General features: G+C 39.9%; 1 protein-coding gene across 4 annotated transcripts in view; it reads right to left on the reverse strand.

Annotated features, from left to right (window-relative positions):
* The window catches only part of Sh3kbp1 (SH3 domain containing kinase binding protein 1), a 338974-nt gene that overhangs the window by 93020 nt on the left and 222251 nt on the right, over positions 1-23703 (reverse strand). For all 4 annotated transcript variants that reach the window (XM_077106294.1, XM_077106292.1, XM_077106291.1 and 1 more), the window contains 2 exons: positions 19095-19170; positions 7754-7848 (listed from right to left, as the gene is read on the reverse strand). In XM_077106294.1, coding sequence (XP_076962409.1) covers positions 7754-7848; positions 19095-19170 — 171 coding nt within the window. The remainder of the gene's footprint in view (positions 1-7753; positions 7849-19094; positions 19171-23703) is intronic.

Here is a 23703-nt window from a genome sequence, read left to right on the forward strand (position 1 = left end):
ATTAAGTCACCAGGCATTTTTTTTCTTCTTCTTATAATAACTTATCATAGCAGTAATAATGATTCAACTTTGATGATTCTAAAGCACTTTCAGCTACACATCTCAGTGAAACCTCACAACACCTGTCTTAGGATAATACAAATAGAAAGGTTGGAAATAGAAAACAAAAAAAGGGGAGTTTCTCCAATTCCTTAAGATACCTGCAGAATTTTCTGTGTGTTGTTGTGGTGGGGGAGGTATGCTTCAAGATGCTGTCATCAGGATTACTGATGCCCTGCTACTTAAGCATAGCACTCTGGAGTAACAAGACAATTAAGACTGAACAAATATAGAACAGTCCCTTTAGATAGTGTCATGTAATTTGTGGAGACACATGAACCTAGGAATTTGCATCAAATGCAAACTCATCTGTCCATGATACAAAGGAAAATTCTTTAATAATGAGCATCAAAATTTTGGAATGGCACTGTTTTGACTATCTACTGTTAAACTAAAAAGAAATTTCTTCCCATCTCAGGCCCTATACTTACCATCTTCATCTAATTCAAAACCGTGTGTTTGTGAAAGTAAACAAGCTTGGTGAAGAAGAGTTTTAATCAAATACACTCAGGATGTCATGTTTTTCTTTCCTACCACAGTATCTTGGCTGCTTTTAAGAGGAAGACAAACCAGCAGCCAACTGTAATCCCTTGGGCTTCTAATCCCTTGAGGAGGAGCTATATTGTGACTTCTCTCTTGAATAAGGACATATGCAGTCTAAGGAGACAGGCCATACTGCAGGAAATACATTCTATGACATAAATGACTCATTTGCTGAACACTGACATTTTTCAAATGTGTACAAACTGAGATGATCCCAGACCTGTGCTTAACTTTTTCATTCACTCATAAAACATGTCCTTCTAATGGGTCTGTCAGCATGTCATCACATTCAGGGTGACACCTGCTAATTTACTCCTCACCCTTGAAACCACAATTAATCCTAGCATTTTAGCTCTGCTAAAAGCTTCAGCAGTTCAGAGAGAAGGGGTCAAGGCCAGCAATCTAACTAGCCAATTGGTTTTCTTATACCAAGCTAAAGATCTTTCTTGAGATGCCCAAAGTCACTTCTCTTGGTGGAGGCAACCTTACTTCCTGGGGAGTGGGAAGCAAGGAAGTCTGAAATATTTTTCCCATAAATGTTTCAATGAATTGATGAGAAAGAGGCAGGAAGGGGAAAATAAACACGAGAACAAACAAACAAACAAACAAAAACATATAGTCATAGGACTTAGGAAGTAGCTCAGGACTCCTGCCTTTCTTTTTTGTCATAGTAACAGCAAGCAGAAACCTAAGTGATACCTGGGCCTTGAAGAAAAGAAGAAAGTAAAACATACGAGATATGGGAAGAAAGCGGAAAACAGCCATGAGAGAGGGGGGCTTCAGGCACAAACAGAACTGCACTTAGTCCTGGGCTGGGGTTGTCATTTCACTGGGTATCATTTCATTTCTGGGCAGGTGACCATGGAATCAGAAAGTCATGGATGATGTAGAAAGCATTATAAAAGTGCAGGAACAGAGGCACTGGGGACTGAATTAGAACAAGATACATTCCATGGTTTTATAATTATGTCAAAGTGGATTCTACTCTCACATATAACTAAAAAAAGTAAAATAAAAAGGAGCAGAAGCATGACATTCAAAATGCAAGACTCAAACCAATGGATAGGGGTAATGGCATGCTAATGTTGTTCTACAAGTAATAATGATAATGTCACTAATTTAGAAAGGAAACTCCACTAATAGTTGCCCTGGATAACCAGCAACAACAGGCAAGTCTCAAAGAGTGGATAAGAGTCACCTCCGGGAGTGACTGAGCCCCATCTACTACAAATATCCAGTGGCCTCACAGGAAATATCCTACCCATAGTTACCATCTTGCCCAGCTCTCAAGTCCCACAAGCACTCAAACAAGGAGTCAGGAGACCTCTGTCCTGCCTCTGCCACAGACTTGCTGGGAGTCCCTTGAGAGAGCTGCTTCCATGCTCTGGCTCTCTTATTGCTCCTTTGTGATATGGAGAGAATGCTCATGGTCCCATGTGACCCCCCAGCACTGCTATGAGGAAAAGGCAAGATGCTAAGCTCCTGAGATACTTGTGAAGAGAAAACGACAGCACCCAGAATCCTACACTGGGAAGATCTAGTTAGTATTCAGTTAAATGCTCTCAGCCATTATCTGGGAAAGGAGGGAGGAAAACATGTTGAGGTAGAGATGAAAGAAGCTGGGTGAGTTTTAGCATTCAGTTCTACTCTGCCCCCAGAGCAGAGGAACTAACTCCAAATATTTGGAACCGGGAAAAGACAAACCTCTCAGTTTGCAGTTTTTGTTTTCCCACTGCATTCCAAGCATCCAGCAGAAACTCCTAGCACACCATAAACCCCTTTTAGCAAATCAGTGAATGAATGAACGAATGAATGCACAAACATTGAGAGGGGAAGAAAACAGGGTACAAATTAAAATTGCTGCCAATAATCCCCAGTGTAGAATAGGTCCAATCCCCAGTGTAGGTCCAAAGAAAAATGACTATTAGAGGTGTTGCTAACTATCTTTAGTAACTCTCTGGGTCCCACTCCTTCCTTAGGATGTATCTATTGTTTCCCTTTCATGAACATTGGTGGTAGATTATGTCATCTCAATCCCCTTCCTTCCATCTCCATCACTCCATGATTTTAGTCAATACTATAATCTTTCTAAGCATGGATCCTGATGTTATCAAACAAGCGTGTAACAAGGAAGACATAGGGGTAGTGCATATTTTTAAGGGTCAAAGACACAGCTAACCAAGGAAAATAATTTTATAAGCAAGACCTAAAGATTTTTGTTTACAAAGGGGCCAATAGGAATCCCTTCCTCCTGGTTAGAAAGGACCATAAACGAAGGTCCAATGCTCTGAGGTTGGGAGGCTGTTGACCAAGAGAAGGTATACTGCCTCTCCACATCTGGGCTCATTCTGTCCCAAGTGGCAAGGGTCCCATTCAGTACAGCCTCTAAGGGCTGACAGTCTTAGAGCTAAGCCTTGACCTGGCTCCCACCAAGCAGCCCTCAGTCCTCCTCCAGGGATCTTCTCTATTTTGAAACCAGACCCAGAGGCTTCTGAACTTTCTCAAACATCCTTTGAGCACAAATCAGGAAGGCAGGGATGGGGGCGGCAGGAACACAGACGCAGGAGCTATTTTTGAGTGACTGGAAATAAAAGCTAAACACAGGTGTGTTCTGCACAAGTGGAAATGTTCCCAAATCCACAAGAATTCTTTATAAATAAACTAAAAAACAAATCATTCAGCTTGCCACATCTCAGTTTCCAGGGACACACACAAATAGTTTAGGTCTTTGCACATTATTTCAGGAACCATAGAGGGCTTATAGACTCCCACTAAAGGTGTCTGACTCATTTTCTAGAAAGCCACAAGAACTGACAATCTAGGGCTAAAAATGAGGGCAACTCCAGCTCTGTGACTCTTGCCACAGCATGGAAAAGCAGGGTAAAGGGAAACCCACCCCAACTGACTACAAAAGGCAGTATCAGCAGAATTCAAGGCCAATGGAGAATCTCACAGCAAATGCAACTGAATTTAGAGAACAGCAATTCAGGTCTTTTACCTCAAAACTCAAACATACAACACATACGCATATCAAAATGCACATTAAGCCGGGCACACTGGTGTATGACTGTAACACCAGTTACTTGGGAGGCTGAGGCAGGAGGATCACAAGTTGCAGGACAGCCTCAGAAATTTAGTGAGACCCTGTCTTAAAATAAAAAATAAAATGGTCTGGGGATGTAGCTCAGTGGCAGAGCACCCCTGGGTTGAATCCTGAGTAGCACAAAAATGCATATTAAACAAAGCAGGGTGAATATATTTATAATAGTATATAATCATCTAAATTAACTTCTGGGTGACTCCTGAATTTAGAGGAAGAGGTAAGTATTTTCTAGAATATCACCAGGGTTATAGGCTCAGACTTCATTTTTACAGCTTTCAGCAAGCTAAATATTTAGGGCATGTTTTCCTTTCAAATTCTTGCTAAAATCATACCCACTGTGAATTCTTAATTATTTCAAGTGGATTTCTTCTCTCTCTCTCTCTCTCTCTCTCTCTCTCTCTCTCTCTCTCTCTCCCTCCCTCCCTCCCTCCCTCTCTCTCTCCCTCTCTCCCCTCCCTCTACCATTTTTACCCACTTAATGTCATAGTACTCCAGCCCTAGCAGCTAAGTCCAGACACAAGAGCCCTTGATTCCCATCTCTGAAGTCCAAGAAATAGCAGTTGAAGTTGAATTAACAATTCTTAGGCTTATGGGTACCACTGGCAGAATCCTTCCTGCAAGAGGTGTTTTATACATAGTGTCTTAGTAATTCCCTACAGCAGCCCTGTGAGGACAGCTTTGTGGCCTTTACACTATGGCTGAGGACACCGAGGCTCAGAGGGGTTAAGTTTCATGCCCCAAAACACACAGCCGGGAACTATGGAGCTGAGATTCAAATCCTGGTTTCTCTGAGCTGGTAGCCTACATGACTTGTATCTTAACATGCTGTTTCTGACAAACTAGAATGCTAGGTCAAGGATGGCAGGAATTTTATGGGAATAAAAATAAAACCTGCACCAGTACAGGACAGCAAGAAACCTGATTTCCCAGAAGATCATATAAAATAATAATAAAAACATAATGTTAGAGCACTAGGAATTTTTGTTAAATAAGCTCAAAATGGGCTCAAGTACATGAGTGAAGACTGGCTGTTATTAGTTCTCAAAGAGACAGTTCAGCGGGTAGGCAGAGGACAGTCCAGGAAGCAGGAACACACATGCTTTTTAGGATCAGATTTCTGAGGACACAAGAGCAGGATGGGGACACAGGAGGTTCCTGCAGAACAGTCACAAGGACCAAGGCCAGAAAGGGACTGTGGTAGAATGCCTGAGGAAAGGAGTGTCAGCAATCATTGTCTTGATTTTTCCAAAAAGGAAAGAGAAACTACCCAAGACTGGTTGGTGCATAGAGGTCACGTGAGCACAGCATTGTTAAGGGATGACAAGAAGAAGGGGCCAGGTGCTACGGATGAGGCAGATAAAGCATGAATGGAGTTGGAAAAAGCATCCTTTACCATCCCAGGGCTTTCCTCTGAACCAGGCACAGAGAAGGAGGCTGGACCACTGCTTATTGGGCCCATAGGCCCAATACATGTGACTACATGAACAGGAAGGGGCAGGGATACCAGTAAACAGCTTGGGGGAGGGGGCAGTGTGGAACCAGGGGACCAAGTGTCAAAACAATACATGCACTCTAGGATCAGTGTATAGGCCAGGTTGAGGGACTAAGTGTACACGGGAGAAGACAGCAGCACATTTTGCAAATGTAATATCAAACTCCTTCTGAATACATTAAATAAAATCAATGAAAGCAGAGAAATGGGATGCAACAACCCTTTGGATACTCTTGAAAGCAGTCTGCCACTCTGGCCTATTCATGTTTCCCTACTGGGTGACTTAGACTGGTAGATGTTCCCCGCAAGGTCTTTGGAAAAATCAGATTCCTTTTATCAAACTAGATCTTTATTTTTTAAATATTTATTTTTTTGTTGTAGTTGGACACAATACCTTTGTTTTATTCATATATTTTAATTGGGTGCTGAGAATCGAACCCAGGGCCTCGCATGTGCTAGGCGAGCGCTCTACCGCTGAGCTACAACCCCAGCCCTCAGACTGGATCTTAAACTATGAGGTTAAGGACAAAATCATCAAGATGAATATGTTCTTGTTGGGTGTGGTGATGCATACCTGTAATCCCAGTGGCTCTGGAGACTGAGGCATGAGGATCACAAGTTCAAATCCAGCCTTAACCACTTAGAAAGGCCCTAACCAACTTAGTGAGACCCTCTCTCTAAATAAACTACAAAAAAGGGCTAGGAATGTTGCTCAGTGGTTAAGTGCCCTAAGTTCAATCCCTGGTACAAAAAAAAAAGAAGATGAATATGTTCTCATCATGACATGGACTCAAATGGCAAGGAAGGACTGGGTTATGATGGAGATTAATCATGGTGTTTTTTTTTCTTTTCTCAAACCTTATTAAATATTACGGGCACATCAGGTTTACAATTAAAAAGAAGAATAAAAAAAGAGCATGGTGGCACATGTCTGTAATCCCAGCAGTTTGGAAGGCTGAGACAGGAGGATTTTGAGTTCATAGCCAGACTCAGCACTTAGTGAGGCCCTGTCTCTAAATAAAGTATAAAAAAGAGCTGGGATGTAGCTCAGTGGATAAGCACTTCTGGGTTCAATCCCCAGTACCAAGAAAAAAAAGGTGGGGGGGCTATCCCCTCCTCTAAAAACAAAACCAAAAACAGGGCAATGAGCCCCACTTGCCTTCAAAAAATGGCATCTATTTAATTCTCTGGTTGCTTTATCATTATGGGGTGGGGGGGAAATAACACTCCATCCCTTTCCCTGTATTACTAAAATCAATTATTGGTGCTAATTATTAAAGCATTTGTATTATGCTTCATGCCTGTTTAACAACTTCCTTATCCTGTTTGTTTGGTTACAGGTCTGATTAAAAATAGGAATGCACAATGCATAAGAGAGCAGCTCAAAGGAGGCCAGCAGAAGGATGAGGGGAGGGGTGGTAAAAAAAAAAAAAAAAGGGAAGAACCGTTCCTGTTTCACTTGCAGAAAGGAACTAACAGCAAGGCAAGCATCTTCCCCTCCTCTCATTTCCTCCTGCCACATTCAACACCCACAGAACTATACTGAAATAACTTAAAGGGAGAATATTTCACAGGTAAAAAGATGGACGAGTTTTTAGGTAATCTGCAAAATGGAATAATTTTGCTATTCCAGATAGGTGTCTGCAAAGCTCCACTTTAATACTGAGTCCTTGAAAGGACCAGCTCTTCCCCTAAAATACATCTGACCTTTGGCAAGCTACTTAACCTCTGGGATCCTCAATTCCCTCGCATTTTTGGACTAGGCTCTTCAAACACAATCTCCAAAGCTATTTCCTAGACGTAGCTGACCTTAATCATAAAGGCAAATTCTACTGACCATCATAAAAACTCTGTACATCAGAGAAAAGACCAAAGAGTTCTAGGAATCACTTGAATAATATGACTCAACTAGTGACTTGGTGAGGAGCGCTACATGAATGCAGAAATGGTATGTGGTCAAGACCCGGCAAACCGCATGGCTTCACTTGGATTTTATAGCTCTCCTGGTGTTTACAGGGCTCTGGCTGTAATGATAATAAAATCGTCCAACCTTCTTAGTCCAAACAAGACAAGCAAAATTCTCTCAGGCACTTTACCTGTCTTTGATCTGTAGAGCATACATTCTTTAAGTGTTTTCTGCCTGTGAGGCATGACCAGTCTTTTTAAAGCCCCTCATGGGTCCTTCATGATACAGAGCTTTGCAGCCCAGCTGCTGTAGAGGGCAAAACCTATAGCCAAGCAGGCTGCTTCCTGAGCTATTCCTTCTGGGACATACTTTTTCTACAGGGCCGTGCAAATCTACAACTGGTCCTAAGGCAAACAGAAACCTATTCTATTCTCAAGTTCATTCATTCACCTAGACTTAACCTGATCAAAGGAAAAAATACAAATTCTTTCTCCCAAGTACAGGATCATGAAAACTAGGAGCTTCAAAGGCTAAAGCAAAACTTTGTATTATTCCATGGACACACCAAAACACTCCACAGTTTAGAAGGCAAGAGAGAACCTTCATTTACCTTATTGATGAGAGTTACTATATCTCCTTCTTTGATTGTCAATTCATCGTCATTCTGTGCCTCATATGGAAATATTACTTTGCAGTAATCTTTGCCTGTAAGAAGAAAAGAAAACACAACCTTTAAGGTGTTTTATCTAATGAGCTGCCCCAGGAGAAGGCGCTCTCTGTCACATTAACATCAGAGAAAGGCACACTTAATAGGTAGGCTATTACAACTGCATAAAGCTAGCGCCACCCTAAGAAAATTCCCAAAGAGTGTTCATTGTAGGCTTATACATATTTATTCTCTGCATTCTTCCCCTCACAAATTGTGAACTGCCACTGGCTGCTTTGCAGGAAGAAAGCAAAAAGTTATTCTTGGTCTCAGGAAAACAGATGTATACCATTTTATAAACTCTTTAGGTGCATGCATAAGCACACATCTACAGAGAGCAAAAAGCTTACATGTTGTCCTATTGCCTTCTTTCACACATTACAAAATCAGAAAAAGGATATTTATATATTATATGAAGGCAACATGGTACATAGAACAATGAAAAATCACATCATTATGGTATGTCTTAAGAGATAAATGTTGATATATTTGTATGTGTATGTGTGTCAACCACAACAGCCAATGAATGTTGACAGAATATTCTTTATGCATATGCGTGTGGGAAGGGATGAACCTGTTCTAATACATCCCATGGTCTCTATGTGGGAACCTGCTTATTCACTGATGGGGCTGTTGATTAGCCAGGAAATACATAATCCTTAAAGAGGGAAAAATACTAAGGCCACTCAAAATCAATTCAAGTATGTCCTGAATTATATGCTTTTGGAAATTTGTCTGACGTCATATCACACCTGAAAGCACTGGTTAAGACAATGAAAACACATGTAGGGGATTTGAGACGTTAAGATTTAGAAAACTCAGCTTTTATGACTTAGGACAAAAGGTAGAAAGAAAAATTCAAGAACTAGTATCTACTAGAACAGGCATTTATTATTCTCGACCAGAGTCAATAAGTCTAATGGCTTTGAATATCCTTAGATATTTCCCAAGGCTTAGGCCAGTTCCTGCAGACAGATAATAACCTAAAGCTATATACATAAGTATCAATTATACTGTCCCTTTTATACTTTATGTCACTGAAATGCAGTTCTTTATTTTGGTGAACATCTCATCAATCAAAGATAATGATACATAAAATAAACGCAATTTAAAATCCATAATACAGACACACTGTGGTCTATGGTTGAGATATGACAAAGAGGGAGAGGAAAAAGGAAGGGAAAGGAGAGACAGAGGGCAAGGGGAAGACAGAGGAAAAGGGAAGGGAGAAGGAGAAGGGATCACTTAGTTCTTTGCAGATGTCTTTGTTTTCTGTGCAGTGGCTTAAAGATATCAGTCATATCCCCTATCCTCAAGTTGAAAACCCTGGACTTACGATGGCTTTTGCTCATTAACCTGCATTGAGGGACACTAATTCTAAATCCCATCAAGACCATTTTCCTAAACCCACATAGTTACTAATGTTCCATCTCTTTTTGATTAGGAGTAGCAAAAACTTCTCTTATCTAAATTGGTCAAATGTTCTTTTCATATTGACTGTGCTTGTGAAATATGACTACCTGACCTCAAAACTTAAAACAACACAAACACATGCAGTATTACTAAAGAACTGCCCTGCAGGGTCCTTGCTTTAACAGTAATTCTTTGGATGGAAATCAGGAGACATTTCACAAAGAATTATCAGATGCCCATGGACAACAAAGAAAGAAGGCATAGGTCATATTTTATTCCTTTCAGTCAAAAAAGTTTAAAGTATGATAGACTGCTGTTGGTTGACTTCCCAGCAGCCATTAGCAGCCCACTTCCTGGTTCACAGAAGCCTAATTCGTTCAGGCATTATATTCTGGAATGGAGAAGCCTTCCACAGCTCTAGGGAAGAGTAAAATCTGTCCAGGCAAGTAATTTTCACCTCACTCGCCTTTCTTGGTGATTGATCTAGGGTTAGACATGTGATCTACTTACAGCCAATGAAATGTGAGAGATACTCTGTTTGGGGTAGGGTGATTAGATTTTGTTTCCTGGTTAAAAGAGAGGAAAAAAAGACTTGGAAATAGCTGCCCCTGCCTTTTTGCTTTAAACATTGTTTTATCTTTGTTGGAAGCCAGGGCAATGTTTGCTCTGTTGCAATCATGCTTCAATTGTGAGAAGAAAGCCAAGAAAATCACAGAGAATTTGACACTGAGCTCTGACACTGCTGAGATGTCTTTCAAATGCACCAGCTTCAGGGGACCTGTCTCTGGATCTCTTGTTAGAGGACTTAATAAACTGATTGTTGCTGGGTTGTGGCTCAGCAGTAGAGTGCTTGCCTAGCACATGCCTAGCACATGCGAGGTGCTGGGTTCGATCCTCAGCACTACATAAAAATAAGTAAATAAAATAAAGGTATTGTGTCCAACTACAACTAACAAAAATAAATATGGAGTTTCTTCATGTCAGGGTGTTCTTCCTATGTATCTTTGTCATTCTTTTTCCTATGTTTTGGTGCCTACGAGGATCGATAAATGGCTGTGGAATTGACTGATAGTAACAGTGGGAAAATACTGCCAAGAAGTGCTAACATGCTTTTAAAATGTTCCACAGGGCCATTTTGCTTTATGCTTACAGTTTCCCTATAAGCTAAGAAGGGTAGGTGTCTCCTGCTTTACTGAAAAACAGTTTTAATGAAGGACAATTTAAATGGCATAAAATGCATCCATTTTAACTACACACTTTGGTGTGTTTTGAAATATTTATGCAGTTGTGTGACCATCACCATATTGTAGTTTGGAACACTTCTACCACACAGCTATGTTGTTTTGTGTGAGAGGCATTAGAGAATTATCTAGAAAGCTTCATCTTTAGATAAAAGGAGGAGATAGTACTGCTAGTGGCTACTGCCTACTACCTACTACCACTCTCCATGAAGCAAGTTGCTGCTGCATGTCTTGCCCCTCTTTGCATCCCTAGAACCCCTCAGAACTCTCATTTCTTGATTCTCAAATGATTCCTATAAAGTAGTAGAACATTTGAGGGGCAGAAAGTAGAAGAAGAGGATTCTGGGCCAGGAATTAGGACACTCAGGACTGGGTTCCATCCCCATGGACCTTCTGGAGCACATGACCCATAGCAATCATACATCGTCCTCAGGTATAAAATCAGGGATCAGCCACAGAGGGACAAGAAGAGGGTTTGGTCAATTTTAGCAGAACACTTTTAGCACATTAAATCTTCTTCCAGATCTCAAATATTAAACAACTAATAACAGAGCTGCTATGATTAATTCTTTATAGCTGAACCGTAAAGAAGAATGAAATTATGTTACATGCAAGAAAACAGATGGAACTTGAGAACATTATGTTAAGTGAAATAAGTTAAACTCAGAAAGTCAAGGGTTATATGTTTTCTCTTATATTTGAAAGCTAGAGAGGGAAAAAGGAAAAGAAAGGTAGTGGGGGGGAATCTCATGAAAACCCAAGGGAGAGCAATAGAATAGAGGAAAGGGACCAGAGGGAGGGAAGAAGGGAAGGAAAGGAGAAGTACTGGGGAATAATATTGGTCAAATCATATTGTTATCTTGTGTACATGAATGAAAATGTAAGAACAAATCCCACCATTATGTACAACTATAATATACCAATAAAAATATGGGAAAAAAGAGAGTAGGACTGTACCATCTCCCACTCAGGTCCCCCAAAGCATGTCAATGATGCTCTGAGGGCTCCAACAAGCACACTGGGCAATAACTAAGTTCCTCATACAATTTATCAAAAAAAATGTAAACATGAAAATTTATTAACTCCAATATTGTGATTGTAGTTTCATAATATATGTTTCCTATTTTCAAATATTTACTGAACCACCACCAAGAAGATACTGTGAGCTCTTGAGCCTGTGATATATGAGTAAGCCCTGCCTCTCCCTCCTGTCCTTGCATGGAATTGACAATTTAATGCCTAGAGAAAAGTAAGGGGAGGGGAGTGACAAAAAGAGATGCACACATACATAAACTGATTATGATGTTGTATTTTTGTGTTTCAGAGAAAGGCAAGATTACATGCAGGACAGAGTTCACAAAAGAGGAAGCATTTGGCATATCTTAAGAATACAATCCCAAATCAACTTTGGATGTGGAAAGATTATAATAAAGATTGTGAACAGGGGGCAGAAATGGAGAAGGTAATGAAATTAATTTTTGGAGGCAGGAATTTTCCATCTATTCATCAATTTGATGGATTTAATTAGCCTTGGATCAAACAGGAATGAATACATAGGCAAACATAAAGAAAAAAAGGCACAATTTATCCAGTGATTGAGCCGATTGTCTCTCTTTTTTTTCCTTAGGAAGATTTTAAAATACTAATAAATTAACATAAGACTGAAATCCTGAATTAGTTCTATAGCTTTTTTTTTTTTTTTTTTGTCTTAGAGTCCTTTAGAATCTTATAAAAAGCAATGACTAACTCTTTTCAGGAACAAAACACAACAAACCATACAATGAATGGAAAAAATGTATATAATATAAAAAGGTACAAGGATCCTGATGACATTACCTAAGTCTCAGATCAAGAGCCCCTGTACTGATTATCAGCTTTCAAATTTTAAGAAATTTGCTCAATTAAAAATCACCAAGAAATTCTGTCATGATTCACACCCTCCCAAATCATTATTTCAAATCTCTAGACTTAGAAATTTACATGATATTATAAAGATGGTTGAAGGAATTGAACTCACATGCCCATATCACATAACTCCTTTTAAGTGATTTTATGATCTAGTCAATAAAAAGTTCAACAAGAAAAAAAATCCCTCAGCTTAAACTATAAGCAGAATAAATAATTAACAAGTTGAATATACACACAAAGGACATAACATTAAATCCAGAAGAACTCTCTGAGCTCAGTCAGCTTTGGGATACAAAGATCAAAGTTCCATGTGCCACATTCAGAGTCTAGTAGAAAGCCTTCCAGAGCCATCAGCAAAGGTGGAAAACACTATTTCAGGATACACCTGGAAATAGTGTTTTCTTTTTCTTTGGGTCACAAGAACAAGAGTATCAAGTTCAGTGATATTTAATTTCACCAACATCATAATCAGAATTTCTCCCATTCAACTGTTATCTGAGACATTATTACTTTGTATCCCTTATACAAAACCCCTGGGGACAGAATTTTTCAGGTTTTAGAAAGGAAATATACTGAACATACCATATAATATATAACACCCCCCTATACACACACACACACACACACACACACACACACACACACTACTGGAACTATTAAAGTTCTGCAGCAAATGGATGACTAGTCACCCCAAGCGACCAATAAAAGATGCATGTCAGTCAGTCCAGGCAAATTTTTTTTTCACCCAATGAGCACTAAAACCTTTGAATTTCCAGAGCTTTTTGTATTTAGGCATTGCATGTAAGGGCATGGAATTCTATCATGTCCTGGAGAAGATGGAATAAAGTAAATAAGACTAGTACATGGTTGTCAGGGAGCTTATAATCAAGTAGAGAACATGAGGCATGCATACACACAGTTCTCCACAGGACAACATTGAGGAGAGGACATGAGACATGCATCTAGCTGAAAGCATTCAAGTGTTAGAAGTGGGGAAATAACTTTCAAAATAAAAGAGGATCCCACTAGAGAGGACTAACATGGAAGTGGGCTTTGTACAATGGTCTAGAAAACATCCTAGAAGAATAAGACTGAGGTGTGCTTCTCAGTCATTCCTGATAAGAATTACGTGGGGCACCTAGTCATTCTATAGCTTCCCAGACCTCTTTCCTGGCTCTGAATCTTCAAGTCTAAGGTAGGACCAGGAATCACAGAGTGATTCTCATCATCAGGGAATCTTAAAAACAAACAAATAAACACACAAACAAACAAACTTGGTTTAGGTCTGTGGTTCTCATGCTTGAGTGGGCACTGACACTAGGTGGAGGACTAGCCAAAACAGATAGCTGGGCCCCACCCCCAGGGTTTCTGATTGGGTAAGGCTGGGGTGGGGTCTGGAGATTTGCTGGCTCTGGGAACACACAGTGAAACTCACTGGTCTAGCAATGGATATTAGCCAAGATTCAATGGTAGCAAGGAGCCAAGCTACAGCAAGGACTGGGAATGTGGTGGTGGTTCTGGGATCAGGTGTGCTACATGTTCAATCTAGATAAGAACTCCATATATGGGTCATATTCTAAGAATCTGGGCTAGTGGTAGGGGAATGAAATATATACTAGGCTTGCCATCTACTCAATAGATATCTGAGTATCCACTGTGAATCAGATGGTAATGATGCCGCAATGCCCTAATGGAGTGTAGGGCAGAATACACTAGCAGTTCAAAACTGGCTCTACTACAGTTTGAATGTGTCCCCCAAAGCTCATGTGTTAGAAATTGACTCCCCAGTGTCAATCGTGTTGGGAGGTGGGGCCTGAAGGGAAGTGTTAAGTCATGAAGACTCCACCCTCAAGAATGGATAATGCTGACCATAAAAGGGCTTGAGGCTGTGAGTTCAATATCTTGTTCTCTCCTGCCCATGTGATGTCTTCCACTACATCAGAACACAGCAGGAACTGTTTGTTCATAATGATTTCAAGGCTGATAGTTTCTGTTAGCACCAGATCAGGGCCCAGTGTGTACATTTTTTGACACCAGGTAATGTTAGTTTTCTGACTGATACAGTGGTGGGTAAGCAAATATTGGGCAGATGGCATGTTGAGATGTAGCTCCTGGATTTTGGATATCCCAACTTCCAGAACCATGAACCAAAGAGATTTCTATCAGTTATGAATTGCTCAGTCTATGGCATTCTGTTATAATACACAGAATGGATTGAGACATACTCCCAAGGGACTTTGGTGATACTCTGAGACATTTTTGGTTGTTACAACTAGGGCTAGGAGTACTACTGGCATCTACTGGATACAGGCTAAAAGTTCTGTGATGCATGCAAGACAGTTTCCACAACAGAGAATGGTCCGGTCCAAATGTCAATAGTGGCCTGGTCTACATTTAAACTTGGGGAAATAAAACCCAATGTAGACTTCACTGTTTATGTCAACTCTAACTCAGCACCTTTCTTTATGAAGTTGACTGTAAACCCTAAGTCATAGCAACCACCTTTGGTCTCAAACACTGCTGGAAAATTGGCTTTCCTATTACTTTCCAGGTATTAACTATAACACATTTTACTCTCTTGTAAAAGGAGAAGGCTTCTTTTTATTTTTTAAGAAGAAATGAAAATCTGAGAAACAAAGCCATCCTGTTCTCTACTATAGAACAGAGGCCAGATCACCACTCCTCTCAGGGGCAGTTTCTTCTGCTCAGATGAGAAGCTTGGAGATTCTGGAAGAAAGGCTATCCACCAAGAAAACACAAAATCTTCTCCAAGAGAAGTGTATTTGAAATGCAGATCTTAAGCAATATGGGTAGGACAGGTTCTCTCACAGGATGGCCCTCACTATCATCCAGATAGCAAGGTCTGTGTTGGGGACACTTGATGAAAGGTATTTCCTAAGAAGAGGAGGGATTCCTGGGACCGCGAACTCTAGGGCTTTTGTACACATCAGGTGTGTAGGAAACATGTTTCATACTGAATGTGACCCTAAGCCCAAGAATGAGTGAGCTTTGGGGTAGATAAGTGGGCAGAAAGATCCAGCATGGAAAAAAGGGTCCAAGGCTTCCCAACAGTAGAGAGTTGACCCCTTTTTTTTTCTCCTGTTTCAACATGTAGTGAGAAAGCAACAATCAGCTGAGACCAAGAGAGTAACAATGTGCCCACCATTCATCAGGCAGGGGTAAGAGGCCAATGCTGCTGCAGAACAGGCAACAGTCTCTCCCAAGCTTGTGCTACAGGTATAAAGTGTAACAACCCTCATTTTTGAGCAACTATTGTTTTCTTATTCCCCCAAGAAAATTTTTCCCCTAAAACCACAGACTATCAGAAACCTGCTTTTAAAAACTGTTTCAGTAAGAATGAAACATTCCAATTTTGCTTTAAGGAACTAAGTGACTTTGACCCAAAGAAGCAACCTGTCTACCACCACAAGTGCAGAGCCTTAGTATAAGGGTTTCTGTATACAGCATTGCACCTCAAGCTTCACTCCATAACTGCTGAAGAATTAGGACCGGGGTCCACCTCCCAGTCTAGAAGGATGCTGACTATGTTGTCACAGAGCCCTGTTTTGTTTGTACCTATAAAAACACAGCTTCATTTACATTTCACTAAATTCACTAAAATTTTTTCTTCTTTGTACTCAGGGTACTCTACCTCCAAGGTGTACTTCCAGTACTTTAAACAAGTTTTTTTTTTTTTTTTTTTAAGATAGGATCTCACTAAGTTGTCAAAGCTAAACTGGAATTTGCAATCGTTCTGCTTCAGCATCCTGAGTCACTGGGATTATAGGCATACACCACCACACTGGCTTTTTTCTCTTTTGTTTAATGGGATAGACACTGGCCCTCTGTTGTGCAGCCTCCTTCACTGCAATGAGCCAATCAACTTCACTTGGACTACATCAGACTACAGGTTAGTTCCTGGTAGTCTGAGGCTAATTGGGTGAAAGCAGTGGCAAGAAAGAGTAAAGGGTCTGTCAGTTCCAAGGAACATTGATAATCTCTGCTAACTACTCAGAAGATGGGTCTTAATAAACATGTGTATCCTTTTCCTACTGGTGACTACATGGTTAGGAAAGGGGCCCGTGGCTATTAGCTTTTAAAAGACCCTGTGTTCAATTCAAAACCCAGTAAGTCCTAAGTCATTCATAACTTTCCATTTGCTCAACCACCATATATTATATGCCCACTGAGCCCCTGGCACTTTTCTAGGGTATATGGTAAGGGATATCCATGGTAAGGGATATACATCTTTGATCTAGAGGGACCAATGATCTAACGATAGGAGCAAGGCACCATGTATCATCATCATGGTGGACAACTCTTAAGAAGCAAATCGATGAACAGGGTGATCATACAGGTGGTACAAATGTGCAGTTATAAAGTGAGTGAGGTTGGGCAGGAAAACCTGGCCTCTGTCCCACCAGCCATCATTTATTCAGAAGCCAGATCTGCCTTTGTACAAATTCTGTCAAGGACTTTTATTTTTCAAACTCACCTGATAAACTGGTCTTCTGAATCTATAAGACTAAACCATTAGTTCAGAAAGATGTTGAACTGCCCTTTTGGGGGGCTATTTTTCCTATCCCGGGGGGCTACAAATCTACATCAATTGTAATTAAAAAAAGAGAGAGAAAGTCCAGATGTGATGAGCTGGAGGCACCTCAGGGCACTTCATTATGAATATTTAGACAGTTTTTCCTCTTGTTATGAAAATTATAGCAATCTGTTCCCAAGCAAGAGCTTCCCATGAATTTCAATGCCATAAAAGCTTTTTGTTTGTGGGAGGGGGATGGGGATAATGCTAGTTGTTTAAATCCTGATCAGCTGAGTTTCACCTTCACTCAGAAAATACTCACACGAACATTTTTTGAATCATTATAACTCAGAATTCTGATGTGAACTCGTAGTTGAGCATGCTAAGACAGCTGTGTAGGAAGAAGCTGCCCTCCTCTGCGCTGCAGGGCAAGTTTCATCAGAAGTTTGTCTTCAGAGCAGAAGGAAGAAGGAAGAGTGCTCAGGTGGCAAGCTCAGAGTTGTTTCTAATAACTAGTCAGTACTCTGCACCTTGCACCTGAACAGAAATGTAGCCTCAAAATGCAAAAGCAGGGAAATGATCCAAATGAAGGGGGATTTTTAGTAGACTAGGGAGCCACTAAATGGAAATCATGGAAGAATAATTACTGTAGAATTTGCTCTTGGCAATGAAAGCCAGAGGTAGTGGGTGCAGGGTGAAATTAAACTACAAAATTCTTGCCCTGAAGTCCATAAATAATGTCCATCAGTAAACATCCTCAAGGCTTTGCTGACAGTGATAATCATCCTTTCTTACCACTACTCAGTTACAGTCATATTAACATCTATGCCTAGGACATCTTCCCATGTTCTCAAATTGTTCACATCTTCCTTTTGTCTCTCCCATCTGGCTGTTCAACACTTTGAATACGAAAACTTTCACTGTGAGTCCTAAAGCTTTTAAAATTGGGTCAGAGGATTAAGATGTGGGGGGAAAATCTGAGGGGTCTTCTCAAGTACAACCCCTGATTTCATAGACAATGTAAACAATAAGGAGGAAGGCTTGAGAAATCAAATTATTTCTCCAAAGAAAATCATACCACTAGCTAATAACAATGGAACTATCTTAGGACTCTAAGACAAAACACTCCACCCTGCCTCTGTAAATCTATTCCTCATTAATAACCCATTCCCCTGCCATGATGCTTCTAGACAGCTGGGTACATAGAGATAGTTAATAGATATTTGGGAAATGAATAAGATGTGGTGAGTTAGAACCAGGATTCTTTTACATGCTTAAGGGAGCTGAACATTGCAACTGTGCTCATTTCCAGGCCCAGGAAACCTATCTTAGGTCAAAGAATTACTCTAAAACTACCCTTTCCAACATGGTCACCAATAAGCACATGTGGTTATTGAGCACTTGAAATGTGGTTACTCCAAACTGAGATATGCAACACCTGTAAAACACACAAGGTATTAAAAAGATATCACATGAACAATGAAGGTAATTCATTTAATAATTTTATATAAATTAATGTTGAAAAGATACTATTTAGATATATTGAATTAAATAAAACATATTAAATTCAGTTCAACTGTTTCTTTTTAATGTGGCCACTAGAAAAATTTAAATTATAAATATGGCTCACATGATATTTCTATTGGCTAGCACTGTTCCAAAACACAGCTAATACCCTCTATCCACTCACTTAATCCTTCCAAAAAGACTTGAGTCTCTTGCCTGCAGACATTCCAGAAGTATCTAGAATTATTTAAGCAGAAATGTGTTCAGGAGGCTGGTGGGAGGATGAGGTTGGGTAGTTCTGGCTAAGTGGTTAGGCTAAAAGGGGTTAAGGTTCTTTGACCTGAAGGTCTGTGAATCCCTAAAGTGCTCGAGCTGCCATTTCTAGAATATTTATGCCACCTAAAGTATGCAAAGTACTCTGTAAACGTGGATAAATGTTAGCTCTGCACATGGGTAAGACACATATGGCAGGAAAAAAAACATGTTTTAGAAAGAAAACAAAAAACAAAACAAAACAAAAAAACAAAGTTCTGAATCTAACTTATGGAGGATCTAATGAAACACATTTGTGTGGATTTTTTTCTGACATGTTTGAAAAAGCTTTGGAGATTACGTAAGGATTTTTGAAAATAGGGAAACTCACTCTTTGTCCTGCTGTCCATTTCTGTTTTCGATGGGTCTGGAGTCACTGTAGCTGGAGGCAATTTCTTCCCAATAGTCTGAGGGGGAAAAAAACAATTTAACACATCAAGACAATTCTCTTCATCAAGCAAAGGAACAAAATCAAGATCATAATGTCAAAATACTCAAGACTGGTTCTAAAAACCACTCCCTTAAGTTTATGCTCTGCTCTGTGTACTGGTTGCCACTCTTTAATAGCTCTGATCTTCAATGACAAACAAGGGGAAGCCTCATAAAAAGAGCTTTATCTTTGAAAGCACTCAGTACCTTTTATTTTCTTTCTTCCCTGATGGTCTTTAAGAGTTTATTATTTTCCCCATATTTTTTATTAGTCCATTATAGTTGTACACAATGATGAGATTTGTTGTTACATATTTGTACATGCACACAACATCTCGATATTTCGCCAATATCATTCCCCAGGTACAGTTTCCTTCATTTTATGAGACATTAACTAAATCTATGGAGGGACAGTACCTGGCCCAGTGGCAGTATTCCAAAATAACTGTGAGTGGAAGAATGGAAAAAAGAGGGAAGAAATAAAAGGGATGAAATAAAGGAATGGAGGGCTAGAAGGACAGAAAGATGAATAGGCAGGTGGATGGGCAGGCAGAAGCCAGGTGTCCCAGGCAACTGGACCTTGTTGTGACTCCTTATCATCTAAGATTCGTTCTTGTTCTCTAGCTGTCCCCAAAATGAAAAACAAGGAGGCCCAGCAGCTCCTTTTCCACTAGTCTTTTAATGTTCCACGGCCTTAAGAAGGTCCATTGCCTTGGACCATATGTGCCTATTAACTAGTTAAAAAGGAAAAAAAAAGTATAGTCTGCCTTGACTTCACTTTCCTTCTTTCATTTGAAGTTAATGCTATTACCATTCATTATTTATGAATCATCCCTAGAAAAGATTGGATATTGCCTCTGCCTAAAGATGTTCTTGAAAGCACAGGCTACTGAGCAGCCCCAACAAAAACACCAATACACAAACTAACAAGCTGATGGTTCCAGAGGTAAAAGCTGTCCCCACTCTTTCTCCTTTGCCACTGCACTTGTCTAACCATGATTAATACCTGAGGAAAGTGTCTATTGATACCAGAGAAACATCTGTCACAACCAAGTAGCTGGGTAAATTTCGCTCCCTAAGGAAGGGCTTCACTAGTGAGAATCCCAGCCACTAGGAAGCCCAAACATCTTGAACACAAGAAGAGAAATGAGCTGCATAATTCAAAAACCAGCAGGGTGGAATTTTTCTTCAAATAAAACTGATTCACCACAGATTTTAATTTGAAAAAGTTCTTCATGCTTCAAACATTGAACCTAACATTAAATATGAATAAATCACAGAAAGAGGATAAGATAAATCAAATCTTCAGCCCTTCATGAATTTTTAAAAACATTTGTGACAGAAAGCCTTTGCATTTTACACGGGGACATTTTTATTTAGTGCCGCGAGGCTTTCTATATTGGATAAAAAAAGAAACCCTAAATAATACGCCACCCCTCAACTGCTACTAAGTACTCAAACTAATAACATTTTATGACTCCAAGGAAACATCAGGGAAGGAAAAAAGTTTGATGTTCTTCTGCCATAAGGTCAAATTTGATGAAGAACTGTTCTTAGGATTATCTTGAAAAATCAGGTATTGGTAGTAAAACTAGAAGCTCTCAAAGTATCATTTCATTAATATTCCAGTTCACACTTCCAGCAGCTTGACTATCAATCTGTTTTCCCTTTGGGGGACTCAGTAAAGCATCACTACTGTTAACACATTAAGAAGAAGGAAACAAAAACAATTAAAACTTCAGTCATCACTGACAGTGGAAGGAAGAAAGGCAAACATGTAAATAGTATAAACACAATTCTCAGTCCTGTTTACTTTCCTGAAAATGAGACAAGCAATGGTTTGGGCTTTAAACCAGATGTCTTGCTTTGGAGAAACCTTGGCAGGTTTTATATTCTTATAACTTTGGTAACAACAAACTGCCCTCATGTCTGATGTCTGGTTTACCAGAATGTCCAAGTTTATAGACATCAGGAAAGACCACTGGTTAAATACCCTTACTTCAGTACTAAAAGACATGAAAATAGCAATGCTTACAGTAGCTGTATTTTCTATTTCAGAAAATACAGCACACTAGCCTCTGTGATGGTGAGCTAGATATTATACTCATCTTCTGAAGGTGTTCAGTACCTTAAGCCTTCCTTCTCCTTTGTGGGCCATGATTAAAAGTCTAGAGTAAGGCCAGATCCTCCCCTCTCAGCTGGTCTAGTAGGTGTTCCAGAGACAGAAAGTGTCCTAGTGTTTCTGTCTTCTCAAGAGCCTAGACCTAGGGAAGTGTGGCCTGAGACCAGCAGTACTTGAGAACTTGTTAGCAAAGTAAATTCCCAGGCCACGCCCCAGACTTTCTCAATCAGAAACTCTGGGGATGGTGCCAGCAGTCTCAGAGGGGACACACCCTCCATGGGATTCTGATGCACACTCAAACTTGAGAAGCATGGACCTAGCTGTAGCAGAGGTTCTATTAATATGAATCAAATGCCCTTTCATGGATTCAACACTCAAGTGCCAATTTTCATACCTCAATATAGTATAAAACATCTTTTCTACTCTTCTTCCTCTCCTTTTCCACCCAATGCCTTCTATCTTCTGTATTCTTACTGGCATAATACCTTATCATTGCTACTAATTACACATACACATTGAAGGCTTTATAGACTATCACTATGGATCTACTTTAAGACAGTGATCACCAGGTTGGCTTCACTTTTGTATCTCTTGTTATAGTCCAATATCCACTTAAAAACCTAAGTTTTAAAAATTCAGAAAATTCATTCCCTTGAACATTTAATAATATTAGTCCCTCTCCCCTTTGGCTCTTTCACCAAAAGTGCTAACTAAACTTTTTGGAGTTTTTGTGTACAGTGGGAGTTTCATATATACTCCTGGCTCCACAAGATTCAGTAACACAGTATCAGAATACATAACTATCACATGAGTTTGGTTAGTAGAGCAAGTGATTTTTTTTTCTAGTCAAAATGAAGAAACGAATGCTTCCAGGAAAGACAATCACTGGATTTGAGTCCAGATGAATCCAGCTCCCCAAATGATGAATGTGTGTTTCTTTGTGACAATGGAAAGTGAGACCAGAATAACACTCAAATCAATAGTATAAAATCACTCCTCCAACTGGACTGTAATTCAGGTGCAAACTCCTTTGGGTGTAAAAAGAAGTTTCTAATTATAGAGCAATGCTAAGGAGAAGGTTTAAATCCATCTCTAATGTTCTCTCAAAATACCACACACAAATTCTGCATCAAAAGGCAGTCAGCTGAATGGGTAAGAGGGAGGAGAGATCTGTGAAGTTGCCTGCCCACCTCACCCTGGCCATAGGCCAGACTTTCTGCCACCTATTCTAGACGTGGATGATGTTCTGAGAAGCTACATGTAGACATCACTCAAGTGCTCACACAAAACCAAACATAAGAGATGACCTTTCAAACAGCTGGTAAAAATCCAAGTTAAAGGTAGCTCTTTGATGGCAGTCCTTTTACAATGCTAGCATCTGACAGTACTCCTTCCCCTTCTGTCCAGTACAAATTTATTAGGTGCCCATTTAACACGAGACAAGAAAGCAGACAAGAAGGCAGGAGGATGCTGAGTATCACCACTTGCAACAACTATTTGTGAGGCTGGTTCTCTATAGTGGTGTGTGAGGGGTTCCCAAGCATGCAGCATGGTTATTCCAAATCCTGCTCATTTATAGCATATAGAGATATATAGATACCAGATATGGTGACAAAATAATATCTATATATCACTATTTTCAGTTTCCTTTCCACCATAACTCAGAAGGATCCCCAAATTGCTAGAAAACTCCCTGGAAACTTTTAATATTTATATTTGTTTTTAACATGCTCGCTTCATGAACACCTATGACTGAAAGTGTAATGAAGTCTTCTTGGCTCTCAACAGGGAGTAGTAGGAATAGAGTCAAAGCCCAGTGAAGCAGCTCATGTCAGAGCCAGAAAAGATCACAAAAGCACAAAGATGTATCCTTAAAATGCAGCACCTTATGCACTCTGCTCTCACTGAAAGGCTTTCATTTATCCCAGCAACTGTCCATGTGCCTGTATTTGGTGGGTCCAGCTTAAACTGTAAGCCATCAACAGAAGACATGCCAGAACAAAATACAACTCAAAATTCTAAAAATAATGGACATGGTCCATTAAAGCGAACCTACATTTGTAGTTCCATTCAAGGGACAGAGTTTACCTCTGAAACACCTCTCATACTATTGTGTCAATTCTGATTTCTCAAAGGGCCCTGCTTTGTGGTCTATTTTAAAACTTGGTTGAAGAAAAAATTAAACATTTTCTGTTTATGAAACTGGGTGTAAGGCTTAGAGTTATTCATATGATGCTCACTTCTGTGGTTGTCCCCAAAAGTTAGAATTAAAATTATATTAAACCTCTTTGCTTAGGAGGGAAATGAATTACAGTAGATGGGGTAGAGAGAGAAGATGGGAGGGGAGGGGAGGGAGGATAGTAGAGGATAGGAAAGGTAGCAGAACACA

The sequence above is a fragment of the Callospermophilus lateralis genome, chromosome X (assembly GCF_048772815.1).
Source record: "Callospermophilus lateralis isolate mCalLat2 chromosome X, mCalLat2.hap1, whole genome shotgun sequence".
NCBI classification, from domain to species: Eukaryota; Metazoa; Chordata; class Mammalia; order Rodentia; family Sciuridae; genus Callospermophilus; species Callospermophilus lateralis.